The following is a 12,667-nucleotide window of genomic DNA, read 5'->3' as shown; positions in this document are numbered from 1 at the left end:
GTGGACACACACACACACACATACACACACACACACACACACACACACACACACACACACACACTTAGCAGCTGTTTACAGTGAAAGTTGATATTTGAGGTGCTTTTATAAATTTTCATCTTCAGTAGAAAACAGTGAAACCTCACTGAGGAGGAGGTAAGCAGTTGCAGTGAAAATCTACACCTCAAACACACAATGTTCTCGTTTAGATGGTCTCCATTTTATTAAAGATGTTCAACAGTGGCATACTTTAAATTATACTTGAAAATGGTAGCACCAACTGAAATTCCTGTGTGGTTCATGTGATTATTAATTGGATAAAACCCTGGAATATGTGATGACTGGTTGGAGATCCACGATGACAGTAAACAGCTCTTCAGATGATGGAGGATGCCCCGATAATCCAAGCAGGGATGTCATGTCTTCGCACAGATTTGGACAGAGGTTTCTCTACATGAATGTACATGAATGGCACTTGATGACATTAAAACAACAAACGTCACAAATGAAAGAAACGGGCGCTTGGGTGTAACAGAAAAAAAATAAGTGACAGATCTCCATCTTCCTGCAGCTGAAGCAGAGGAATGGTCTTACAGGTTAAGGTCATTGGTGCAAGCACACGCATCTGTAACAAAGAGATTCCTAAGAGAGATACATCTGAGATGAGATGTGCTGTAAGAGTCTGTGATGTACAAGAACAGTCTTGCCCCCAGATTGTGTGAGTCACTGTATAAGAGGAGTTTGATTGATTGGAATGTGACTGAGAGTCAGAGCTCAGGGTGGAGCAGGGAAACACTCAGTGTCCACCTGGACCTCAGGAACCCTCTGAGCTCTGAAACGCTACATGTCCAAAAACATGTTCACTGTTTGTCATGGTTTAGGTTCCTAAGTTTACCTGTCTACACAGGACTATCGGCTCTCACAGGGAATAGAGTTCTGCAGGAATGAGTTTTAAACCCACAAATTAGCCTCAAATTCCCTGGTCCTGAAGTCTCTGGTTTGTTGAATGTGTTTTTGGTCAGATGGCTCAAACACACATGTGGTCAGTGAGGTCAACATGATGTTAACATGATATCAAAATGATGTCAACATGATGTCATCATTAGTTAACATGATATCAAAATGATGTCAACATGATGTCATCATTAGTTAACATGATATCAAAATGATGTCATCATTAGTTAACATGATGTCAGTGACATAATGTCAACATTATGTCAGTGACCAAGGGGTGTTTTACGAAGCAAGTTCAACATACCCACGGTAACTTAAGTTACTTGGGTGACCTGAACTTAACCTAGCTTGACCGTCCTGGATAACCTGTACTACAAAGGTGCTTATCAACTGGTTCAGTTAACTCTGGGTTTACCTGTCTGGCTACTAGCGCAAGCAAAATCGTCAGAACTATGAATAATGTAATATGAGAAGAAACGGTGATATCAGAATGACACTGATCATGGGAAATATTTAACAGCGTGTGGATCATTGTTCTAATCAAAGACATCAGAGATTTAGTTTTTATTTACAGTTCTGGTCACAGAGTCTCCTCATGTTGTTCTGAACTGCAGTGATGAAAAGAAAGTAAAAGTATCAACACTGTCAGGGATCCTGTCGGATTAAAGAATATTTGTTCAATTAAAATGAAATAGTTATATAGAGATATATTTATTTAATGAGATAAACTCTCCATGCAAGCTCTGTTTTAAAACTAGAGTGGACACATGCAAGGTCTGTAACTGGAAAATGATTCCACTGACTTATAAAGATGTCTACTGTCTCTTTCAATGTCTTGTTATTATTTATCACTTTATTGTAAACTCTTTTGACCCTGTCAGGATCCTGTATGTTTTTCCAGTTATTTAATTGGTCGGAAGTTGGGCTGTTGACAGGTTTTGATCTGATCCTTAAGTTAACCTGCTCCAGATCAGGTTATGAAGTCAGTGTAAATTACCATGGTGAACCAAGTAAGAAGTGAACCACCATCGTTGAATTGAAAACCCAGAGTTAACCTTCAAAATAACCTTAAATCCTGTCATAGTACAGAGCTATGATGTCAACATGATGTCAACATGATGTCAATACGATGTTAACATCATGTCAGTGAGATCATGTCAACATGATGTCAGTGACCTGTGGCCTGTACTACAAAGCAGGAATAGAGGTTGTTGAGGTAACTTCAGGTTTAACTCTGGGTTTTCAGTAACATGAGGAGGAGACTCTGTGACCATAACTGGAAATAAAAACTAAACCTCTAATGTCTTTGATTAGAAAAAATAGCCGCACACTGTTAATTATTTCCATGATTATGAATGAACATTTCAGTTGGTCTGTCTCATCAGACATCAACTACTTCTCTCCTCTTTTTGTTCTCTCCTCTTTGCAGCAGAAACAGTCTAACATTAACTTTAACTGTTTTATCTGCATCATGTTCATAACAGTTTGTTCATCCTCAGACTGAAGAGCAAAAATACTCAAACATAATGATAATTCATTATCATTCATCTTTAGTCTGAATTTAATAGAAATTATATTTAGACATGGAAATAATATATTTTTATTCCAGTGATGTGATCATATTACATTTCACCTTATTGAATATCACTTTTGGACGTTGCTATAACTGAACTTACCGGCATGTATCAGTGTTTCTTCTAATATCATATTAAGTACTTCATTCATTGTTCTGATGATGTTGCTTATAATTAACAACTCCACCTCTTTCACATGAACACGCTCATAACTGTACAGGTAAACCCAGGGTTAACTGAGCCACTTCATAACCTGCTTTGTAGTACAGGTTAGCAGGACGGTCATTTATAGGTTTAGTCAAGCCAGAAAACTAAAAGTTGTCCTGGGTATGTTGAACTTGCTTCGTAGTACAGGACTCTGATGTCAACATGATGTCATCATGATGTCAACATGATGTTAAAACCATGATGTCAACATGATGTCAATGATATGTTGTCAACATGATGTTAGCAATATGATGTCAGTGACCTAAAGTCATCATGATGTTAACATGATGTCAACATGATGTCAGTGACCTGATGTCAACGTGTTGTCATCATGATGTTAACATGATGTAAACATGATGTCAGTGAGCTTACTGCTCCACCTTAATGAATCACTGAGGAGAGAACGACCCTTGTCTTGTCTGCTGTGTTTCAGAGAGACTCTCTGTAAACCTCCAACCCTTGGTTCCTTTGAAGACTACATACTAATAAATGAGTTGTACCTGATAACTAGTCTCTACTCAGCTGTCCTGCAGTCTTGTCAAGTCTGTGCACTACACATATGCAGAGTCACTGGACTGAGTGCGCCCAAAGTTTGGCATACTCATCCTGGGTAGGTCTTTGTTCCGGATCTCATAGATGGACTTCCTCCTAGCCTGCACTCCTCTCACAGCAGTCTTGATCTTCCTCCAGCCAAGATGGTTGAGCTCTGCCAAGTTCAGCACCACACAGATGCCGCTGACCGCGAACATAAACACCAGAAAGACTGTCTTCTCTGTGGGCCTCGAGACATAGCACTCCACATCCTTTATGCAAGGGTATCGATCACACTCATACACTGCAGGGACATTGAATCCATACAGGAAGTATTGACCCACCAGAAACCCTATCTCTAGTGCATTTCTGAATACCACCTGGATGATGTAGAACCTAGAGATGCCCTCCTGCCTTCTCATCTTTGACTTTGTAGTTCTCAGGACTGAGCTGGAGATGTCCTTGACCTCCAGGCAGTCGGGCTCTGCCTCTTTGTTGGAGTTCTCTGTGTTCTGCAGGACTCCGTTCACGATGGTGTTCTTAATCTTCTTGCTGTTGTCTCTTCTCATGGAATCCTGGTCTTTGTCCAGGGAGAGGTACACTGTGGAATAGCGCCGTTCCCTCTGCTTGGCGGACTGGTGCACAGAGTAGGTGATGAAGCAGAGGCTGGGGCAGCACACCATGATGATCTGGAACACCCAGTACCTGATGTGGGAGATGGGGAAGGCCTTGTCATAGCAGGCCTGGTTGCAGCCTGGCTGTAAGGTGTTACACACAAACATGGACTGCTCGTCGTTGTACACAGTCTCTCCGACTATCGCCACAATCAGGATCCGGAAGATCACTACCACAGTCAGCAGGATCCTGAGGGGACAGCAGCACCAGAAACATATTAACTCTCACACTAGTGGTTTGTGTTCTTGAATAGAGATATACACCTGTAGCTGGTGAACTTCACGTTCAGATGTACTAATGATAACACTGGTTCCCAACCTGGAGGAGGTGACCAAAGAAAATTGTTCCTGTCTGCTACACGGTCAATTTATTTTTTCATCTTTGCTCATTTTTATAGAAGCCCTGTGATGCAAATTAATGTTATTATTTTTTAAGTTTGTTTATTTCATCTGTAAAATTTTGGTGGTTTTACTTTCTTCAAAGTTATGTAATGTTACTGTTCTGTTCCTTCTTTTGGTCAGAAATGTATTTTAAAGGTCCATATAGTATAAAGGTAGATGTCCATGTGTTGTTTGATTATAAAGCAGGTCTAGGTTCAATATTAAATACTGTAAAAAATATCAAAGTGTTCAGTCCACAGAGAAATGCCTTTATACAGAAACTGAGCCTTAAAACAAGCCATCAAGACTTCTGGAACTTTGTGATGTCACAACGAAGCAGTCACCACCCTTGGCCCCACCCACCCGGACCCACCATCCAACCTTGCAGGATTTGGTTTGTGTTGAGTGTTTAGCTGAAATCTGCTATATTTCATTGGATCACTCAGAACAGTCAGCCTATGTGAATGGAGGCTCAGAGCCTCCTCTCTTCTGATTGGCTCACCAACCTGTTGTTACTAGAGCCCCAGAGAGAAGCCTGAGAGAGGAGATATAAAACTACATTGAGATGGTTTTTGGTTCTTAAAACCACAAATATATCTTCTTATGGATCAACACTTCAAATAAAAACAAAAGTATATAATACGAAACCTTTTCGGCCAGAAAACACTTTAAGTCAGGTGAAATAATATACAGAGTGAAAAAGTCTAAGCACCAAGCTGTGATGGAAGAATGGATCACATTTAGGATGGACACCCAAGACACTGGGGTATGAATCCTGTTAAATTAATTAACTTAAATGTATTCTTTTCACTTTTTTTTTTTTTATTTCAAACCTTTGTACAGAAAGTATTGACAAACTTCATGCACAGGAACTGCATGTAACCTGTAAACACTGGATGATTTTACCAAACCTGACTCAGAGAAAAATATGGAAACAGTCCTGTGGTTCAGTAGATTCAGTGGCACTGTTAGGATCTTGAGACATTGGGGGCTTAAACTCAGACTTTTTTCTTAGAATTATTTAAAGTTTTAAAGTCAGAATTCTGAGGGAAAAAAATAGTTTTGGAGGGGTTGTTGTATCCCTACCAATGTTGAGACCACACCCATGCCCTTGATACCATCATGTGTTGAATGTTAATGTGTTAGATCCATCACAGTGAACATCATTTCTGCATTGCTATGTGTGTTGCTTTGATTCTGTTGTGATGAGGTGATTTACAGCAGTCAGAGCAGGCCTAACGTTCTCAGTGATGCACTTCCTATATCAGGACTGAAGGACTGACCGTTACAACTCAGGTTTTATTAAATGTGATTTGTGATTACGTGAATCTATCTATCTATCTATCTATCTATCTATCTATTAAGAAAACCTTTGAGTGACCTGATGTTTCCATAAGAGACAGACATGACTGTATCTTGATGATGCCTTCATGTGTGACAGATTGTTGTCAAACTTGAAATCACATAGAAAAAACAAACCCACAAACACATCCTCTACTGTTACTGAGTGTTTTTCAGTAACAGATGTGTTTGATAAACCTATAAGAGCTCATGTAAAAATACATGTGTTTAATGGTTAAACTTTAAAGACCACTGTACCATTAAATGAACTGATCTGTTCTCTCATTCCCTTTACAGCAAACCTTTATTTAACTTCCATTTAAAGGGTTTAGAAGAGGAAAGTAATCCAGCACAGCATGTATAGGTGTGAGTGTGAGAGTGTGTGTGTGTGTGTGTGTGTGTGTGTGTGTGTGTGTGTGTGTGTGTGTGTGTGTGTGTGTGCACTGCTATGTCAGGGCCTGTGTATGTATTCTGTTTCTGTGTTTTTCATGTGAGAAATGAAAATGTGCCTAAAGCACATCTGTCCTCATCAACACTTCAAATGATTCTTCATTAATACTTTATTAATCACATATAAACCATTAATAAGAAACACCTTTGAGCTTTTGAAGAACCCCTTTGCTTTTCAGTTAATCAAGACAACAGTGTAGCAACAGAGATGATTCTTCAATCCTGGCAACCTGAGGTTTGTCTCATTAAGAATGTGACGTGTGAACCCCTGATTAAGCCTCTCCTTATAAACCCTTCATGAAGGAGCCTCCTTACAGAGGCAGTCCACCAGGCAGGTACAAGGAGGTCATGTGTAGAGGAGGCAGAGACTGGTCCGCATTTTAGTAACTGCCCTTTCAGTCTAACACCCTGGTCCTCCTACAACAGTCTCTGCTTGCCCTCAACGTCATGTTCACAGGTGACATCACATGGGTCCTCTGTATGTTGACTGTCTGGCCCTGCGTTGAATTCAGACCTCTATATCAGACACACCTCTCTCTCTTACCTTCCGATCATAGTAGAGTGCTGCTGGACGGCCGCCTCCAGAAGACGCTCTAATATGGTCCACTCCCCCATGGCTGCTCATCCGGAGAAAATCACTATCAGAAAGCAGAGGATTCTCCTCTGTGTCTGAGTGCGCCGACAGTATCCAGCGGCTGCATGGATGTGTTTCTCTGCCTGAGTGCTCCTGAGCTCCTGAGCGTCCTCTGAGCGCCTCTGACAGACTGAGCGCGGTGTGAAGCGCACCGCTCAATGCTAATCCCGCTTTAAGTAGACTCCTGTGCGTCACACGCACACCGGCTGGTGTGTTAGAGAAAGCCAGGGATGCATGGCTCTCCAGAGCAGCACATCCATCACCCCCGGCTTTGCTGAGACCGTGAACTGCACCTGAACTTTTATATCAGGAGCCCAGATCCAGGTCCCGGGCCCCTCTGGTGGTGTCAGGAGAAATAAATATAGTTCTGATCATATAGACTGGGGGTGTAAACCCTCATTATGTGCCTACAATGCAATAGCATTTAAGATATATACAAGAAAATTCCGGGAGAAATTTTGAATATGCATGCTGCTTAGCGTGTACTTCACTCCTCTCATTTCAATCTGTACAAAGGACGTTACTTTCAGTTTCATTCATGTCATAGAGACTTATCCTGACACTGACCTCAGTCACTGCAGTTGTCCCTCCGAAAGCCTTTTGAAGCTGTCACGACTGACAAAATAACGTCATACTGATGGTTTCAAACCCAAATTTGTCCCCACAACCATAGCAAGACACATGTGACACACACGTACATGCCACTATATCCCCATATAGACATAGCTTCTAAGATCGAACTTTTATGACCTAGCTTATCTCTTACCTTTTTGGGACTCTTATTTTGAAAGTGTCTGTGCTTCTGTGTTTGCCAGTATAAATTACATAAGGTTTTGTACAACAGAGCCAAAAATTCCGGTTTACCATGTTGAGACTTTTATTTTGAAGCTTAATCCACATTTTAGGGATGGTGTTTGTGTGTTTCTGTCAGTGACGTGCGGTGAGGTTCATGGCTGGTGCGGCACTGACTTCATCACTAGCGCCCTCTACCATGAGGCAGGAGAACTGCGTGCCTCACCCAGTGCGTCTTCGCAGCCGTTTTATGATTGCTCAGCACAAGAAACACGTTACACACATACAGTTGTTGATAAAATACACTGTACATTATATACCTCAGCTAACTAAACTATGGAAATTTATAATATAATTCATATAGCAAAAGTGTTTGAACATTTTGATAGCGACATACAGAGAGATAGCAATACGGTCTCACTGCACAGCAGGCCAGCAGTTAGCCGAGTCATTGCGCAATCCATGGTGAGGCTCAGCTGGCTGCTGCCACACCGCAAGTCTCTTCTCAGTATTTGAACGGTAAATGTCAAAATTCAGCGATTTTGAATAAAAATAATCTAAAACTGGTGAAGTTAAATGGAAAATAACTTTATAGTATAATCACTGTATACATATAACAATTTAATTAATTTTTTTTCTTTTTACTTTTTTTTTCTTTCCATGATGGCAGGTGAGGCAGTGCCTCACCTGACTGCACGTCACTGGTTTCTGTCAATATATATATATATGTGTGTGTGTGTGTGTGTGTGTGTGTGTGTGTGTGTGTGTGTGTGTGTGTGTAGCCGTAGGCTGCGCAACAGAACCTCCAGTAAGTTATTTTGCATGTATTATGTTTTTAATTAAATGGCAGGAGTTTGAGAGGTTCGTTGACCTGTTTCTGCCATAGATTTGTATGAGCTCTGTTTCTTCAACAGCAAGACACTCTCTCTTACATACAAACACACAAACACACACACACACACACACACACACAAAATAGACACATAGACAGGTTGACAGGTACACAGACAGACAGGCAGACAAACAGACAGACAGAGTCAGACACAATATTATTCAGGAAACATTTGGCTGTTAATTTCAGTTTGCAATCTAACTGACTCCAAATTACATATGTTCTGATTGGTGGATTACCTTTAACCAGTGTTTTCAATGTGCTACTTTTTTCAGCATTAAGAAAGGTAGACAGCCAGACAGACAGACAGCATTGTCACCATGGCAACCCCTGAGTGCAGGGAGGGGACACACAGCTGGGTCAAATTACCTGATTACAGACTCCTCTGATATCTGTAGTGTTTATCAACCACTTTACTAACATTTCTGCAATGATTTATACACATCACAACTGTTTTCACTGGAAATATGTTTCAGTCCAGTTTTAATCAGGAAGCATTCGGCAGTTAATTTCAGTTTGTCATTCACACTGACACAGAAACACACATACAGTAAATACAGACAAACAGAGAGGTACACAGACAGAACGACGGGAAGACAGATACAGACAGGTAAACAAGTAGACAGACAGACAGACAGGCAGATAGATAGACAAACACATAACCAGACACACAAACACACACACACACACACACACACACACACACACACACACCACACACCACCATGAGCCAGCTGTGTTTAGAAGTTAATACCATAGAGAGATCAACAGTTCAGACTGGACAGAACAACAGCAAATACAGACAGGTACACAGACAGGGAGATTAGATAGACACACACACACACGATCAACACAGACATACAACCAGACACACTGACAGTGTCTTATAAGTTACACTCTAGGGATAACAGTTCAGAGCTGGACACAGTACACAGCAAATACGCAGGAATCAAGACAGGTACACAGACACGCCTACACTCAGACAGGAGATAGCATAGACACACACACACACACACACACACACACACACACACACACACACACACATACACACACACACACACACACACACAAAATAGACACACAGGTTGACAGGTACACAGAAAGACAGGCAGACAATCAGACAGACAGACAGGGACAAGCAGGTAGATAGAAACAATTTTAGTCAGGAAACATTTGGCCATTAATTTCAGTTTACAATCTGACTCCACATTACATATATTCTAATTGGTCGATTACCTTCACAGCTCATTCTCATTGGTGAACTACCTCACCCAGTGTTTTCCAGGTGCTATCTTTTTCAGATATAAAGAAATGTATGTAGCTAGACAGAGGTCAAATTACCTGATTAGAGACTCCTCTGATAATCGTGGTGTTTATCAACCACTTCACTGATGTAGCGTACATACGTGGCCTGGCATCAGTCACTAGCCCTTAAGGAAGTTCATTATAAGGACATGCAGAGTTACGGACCCACAATTGACACTTTGCGACTCTTCCTACCATCAAACTATCAGATTGATAGAAAACAGAGACAAAGGACCCCTCTTCCACAAACAGGCATGCTTTTAGCATGTCCAAACGACACAGAACCAGACCAAAGGTCAAAGGGTCAGCTCCAGAGGATTAACCAATGGACACCAGACAACTGGAGAATATAGGCAAAATCTCCAGTTTGTAACAATAAGACTTTGTCTAATGATATTTGGTTCTCCTGAAGAACACCTATATTGACACCTCGGTGCAGAAGGGAGGAGTCCCAGGAGTTCCAGGGTGTATCGAACACACAGGCGTGGTAACACAGCTGCTCCGTGAGGCACGAGAGAGCAGAGGCGATTTGGCAGTACTGTGGCTGGACCTCGCCAATGCTTATGGATCGATTCCACATAAGCTGGTGGAATTGTCCCTGAGCAGATACCATGTCCCAGAGAAGGTCTGCAACCTCGTCCTCGACTATTATAACAACTTTAGTCTGAGGGTGTCCTCTGGCACTACAACATCAGATTGGCATCGTCTGGAGAAAGGCATCATTACAGGCTGCACAATCTCTGTGTCGCTGTTTGCACTGGCCATGAATATGCTCGTGAAGTCTGCGGAAGTAGAGTGCAGAGGCCCTTTGTCCAGATCTGGCACCCGACAACCCCCAATTAGAGCATTCATGGATGATCTCACCGTAACCACAACATCAGTGCCGGGATGCAGATGGCTCCTTCAAGGCCTTGATCGACTCATTAGTTGGGCAAGAATGAGTTTCAAACCCGCCAAGTCCAGGTCCTTAGTCCTGAGGGAAGGGAAGGTAACCGACCGCTTCCATTTCAGCCTGGGAGACACCAGAATTCCATCTGTGTCAGAAAAGCCAGTGAAGAGCCTGGGCAAGCGCTTCACCAGCGATCTGAAGGATACCGCTGCACGTCAAGCTACCAGCGATAACCTCAACACGTGGCTCTCAGCTGTGGACAAGTCAGGACTTCCTGGGAAGTTCAAGGCCTGGATCTATCAGCATGGCATCCTGCCTCGTCTCCTCTGGCCGCTGCTTCCCAATTCCCAATGACCATGGTTGAGGGTTTTGAGAGGAAGATCAGCTCATCCCTGCGCAGGTGGCTGGGCCTGCCACGAAGCCTAAGCAGCATTGCTTTGTTTGGGCACAACACCAAGCTGCAGCTCCCTTTCAGCAGTCTGGCAGAGGAGTTCAAGATTTCCTGGGCCAGAGAAGTCCTGCTCTACAGAGATTCTGTTGATGGAAAAGTATCTTCAGCAGGTGTGGAGGTCAGAACAGGAAGGAAGTGGCGTGCCCAGGATGCAGTAGAGCGAGCAGAGGCGAGGCTGCGGCACAGCACCCTGGTGTGAACCGTGGCTACTGGTCGGGCTGGGCTGGGTAGCAACCCAAAACCAAGCTACAGCAGAGCCAGAGGAAAGGAAAGGCGAAAGCTTATCCAGGAGGAGGTACGCACCGAGGTGGAGGAGGCCCGCTTCAGCAGAGTGGTGGGCATGAGCAAGCAGGGGGCCTGGACCAAGTGGGAGCACATAGCTGGCCGCAAGATCACCTGGACCGAACTCTGGAAGGCAGAGCCACACCAGTTTAAGTTCTTGGTCCAATCAGTCTACGATGTCCTCCCAAGCCCTGCTAACCTGTTCACCTGGGGCCTCACAGACTCACCTGTGTGCCAGCTTTGTCAGAAAAGAGGATCACTAGAACACATCCTCAGCTGTTGCTCAAAGGCCTTGGGAGATGGCAGGTATCGTTGGCGCCACGCCCAGGTCCTGCGGGCAATAGCAGACACCATCTGCACTGGCATCAACACTAGCAAGCGGCAACACCCAACCAAGAGCACGATTACCTTTGTCCGAGCAGGGGAGAAACCTCAACCCTCCAAGAAGACTCAGGGGGGCCTGCTCACAACAGCAAGGGACTGGCAGCTCCTGGTTGACCTAGGGAGGCAGTTGCGATTCCCAGACATCATCGCAGCCACGACACTCCAACCAGACATAGTCTTGATGTCCGGAGCCAGCAAGCAGGTGGTGCTCCTTGAGCTAACTGTCCCCTGGGAGGACAGAATGGAGGAAGCTCAGGAGAGGAAGAGGGCAAATTATGGAGATCTTGTGGCTGAATGTCGGAGGAATGGGTGGAAGGCCCGCTGCGAGCCTATTGAGGTGGGCTGCAGGGGTTTTGCAGGCAAGTCCTTACACTGGGTCCTGGGGCTCCTTGGGATTTGTGGACTGCACAGGCGAAGAGCCATCAAAAACATCCTGGAAGCATCTGAAAAAGCTTCACGTTGGCTCTGGTTGAAGAGGGGGGAGGCGTGGCGTAGTGCGCTACCTGGACACAAGTCGGGGGACTGATGGGTCGCCCGGGTGAGGGTGTCTGACCAAGACCCGAAACACCCTATGATCCCGGGAGCGTCACTGATGATGTGTCCAGGTTGCACCTTGAGGTGTATTACAGTACTGATTGTTTCTTATATAGGACAAGTAACAACAAAAGGACTGATTAACACTAAGGTGTGAATCCTGGCCTGTCTGTGCCATGCATGAACACACACACCAACCTCCCTTCCTCTGTCCCTCTCTAGATAAGAGTCATAAACTACCACCCACATTCCAATCCTGGGTAGTGACCAGCAGAACTCTCTTCACAGACACAGATCTAAGGAAGAATGTAAAATTAAATATCTAGCTGTTCTGTAATTCATGAGATGTTCCTATGCAATATTTTAATCCCAAACTTCTATCCCATAGA

At 43.5% G+C, this 12,667-nt stretch overlaps 1 protein-coding gene and 1 pseudogene across 1 annotated transcript; one reads left to right on the top strand and one right to left on the bottom strand.

The window, feature by feature from the left end:
• Nucleotides 1-3,286: 3,286 nt before the first annotated feature.
• Nucleotides 3,287-6,727, bottom strand: LOC111216383 (gap junction delta-2 protein-like). Its single transcript, XM_022737894.1, has 2 exons — nt 6,657-6,727; nt 3,287-4,130 (listed from the first exon to the last, which is right to left on the bottom strand). Exons 1-2 carry the CDS (start codon nt 6,725-6,727, stop codon nt 3,287-3,289), a joined length of 915 nt encoding a protein of 304 aa, XP_022593615.1.
• Nucleotides 6,728-10,138: 3,411 nt separating this feature from the next.
• On the top strand, nt 10,139-12,296 carry LOC111236047 (annotated as a pseudogene).
• The last annotated feature ends 371 nt before the right edge of the window (nt 12,297-12,667 follow it).

The sequence above is a fragment of the Seriola dumerili genome, unplaced genomic scaffold (assembly GCF_002260705.1).
Source record: "Seriola dumerili isolate Sdu_G_001 unplaced genomic scaffold, Sdu_1.0 BDQW01000025.1, whole genome shotgun sequence".
Lineage (NCBI taxonomy): Eukaryota > Metazoa > Chordata > Actinopteri > Carangiformes > Carangidae > Seriola > Seriola dumerili.
This window is presented reverse-complemented; position numbering and strand designations above follow the sequence as displayed.

Bases quoted from the DNA above. Each gene is read 5' to 3' on its own strand.
- LOC111216383 (XM_022737894.1), bottom strand. From the start codon at position 6,727: ATGGGGGAGTGGACCATATTAGAGCGTCTTCTGGAGGCGGCCGTCCAG. The intron at 4,131-6,656 runs GTAAGAGAGAGA...CTGTCCCCTCAG, and splicing joins CACTCTACTATGATCGGAAG to GATCCTGCTGACTGTGGTAG.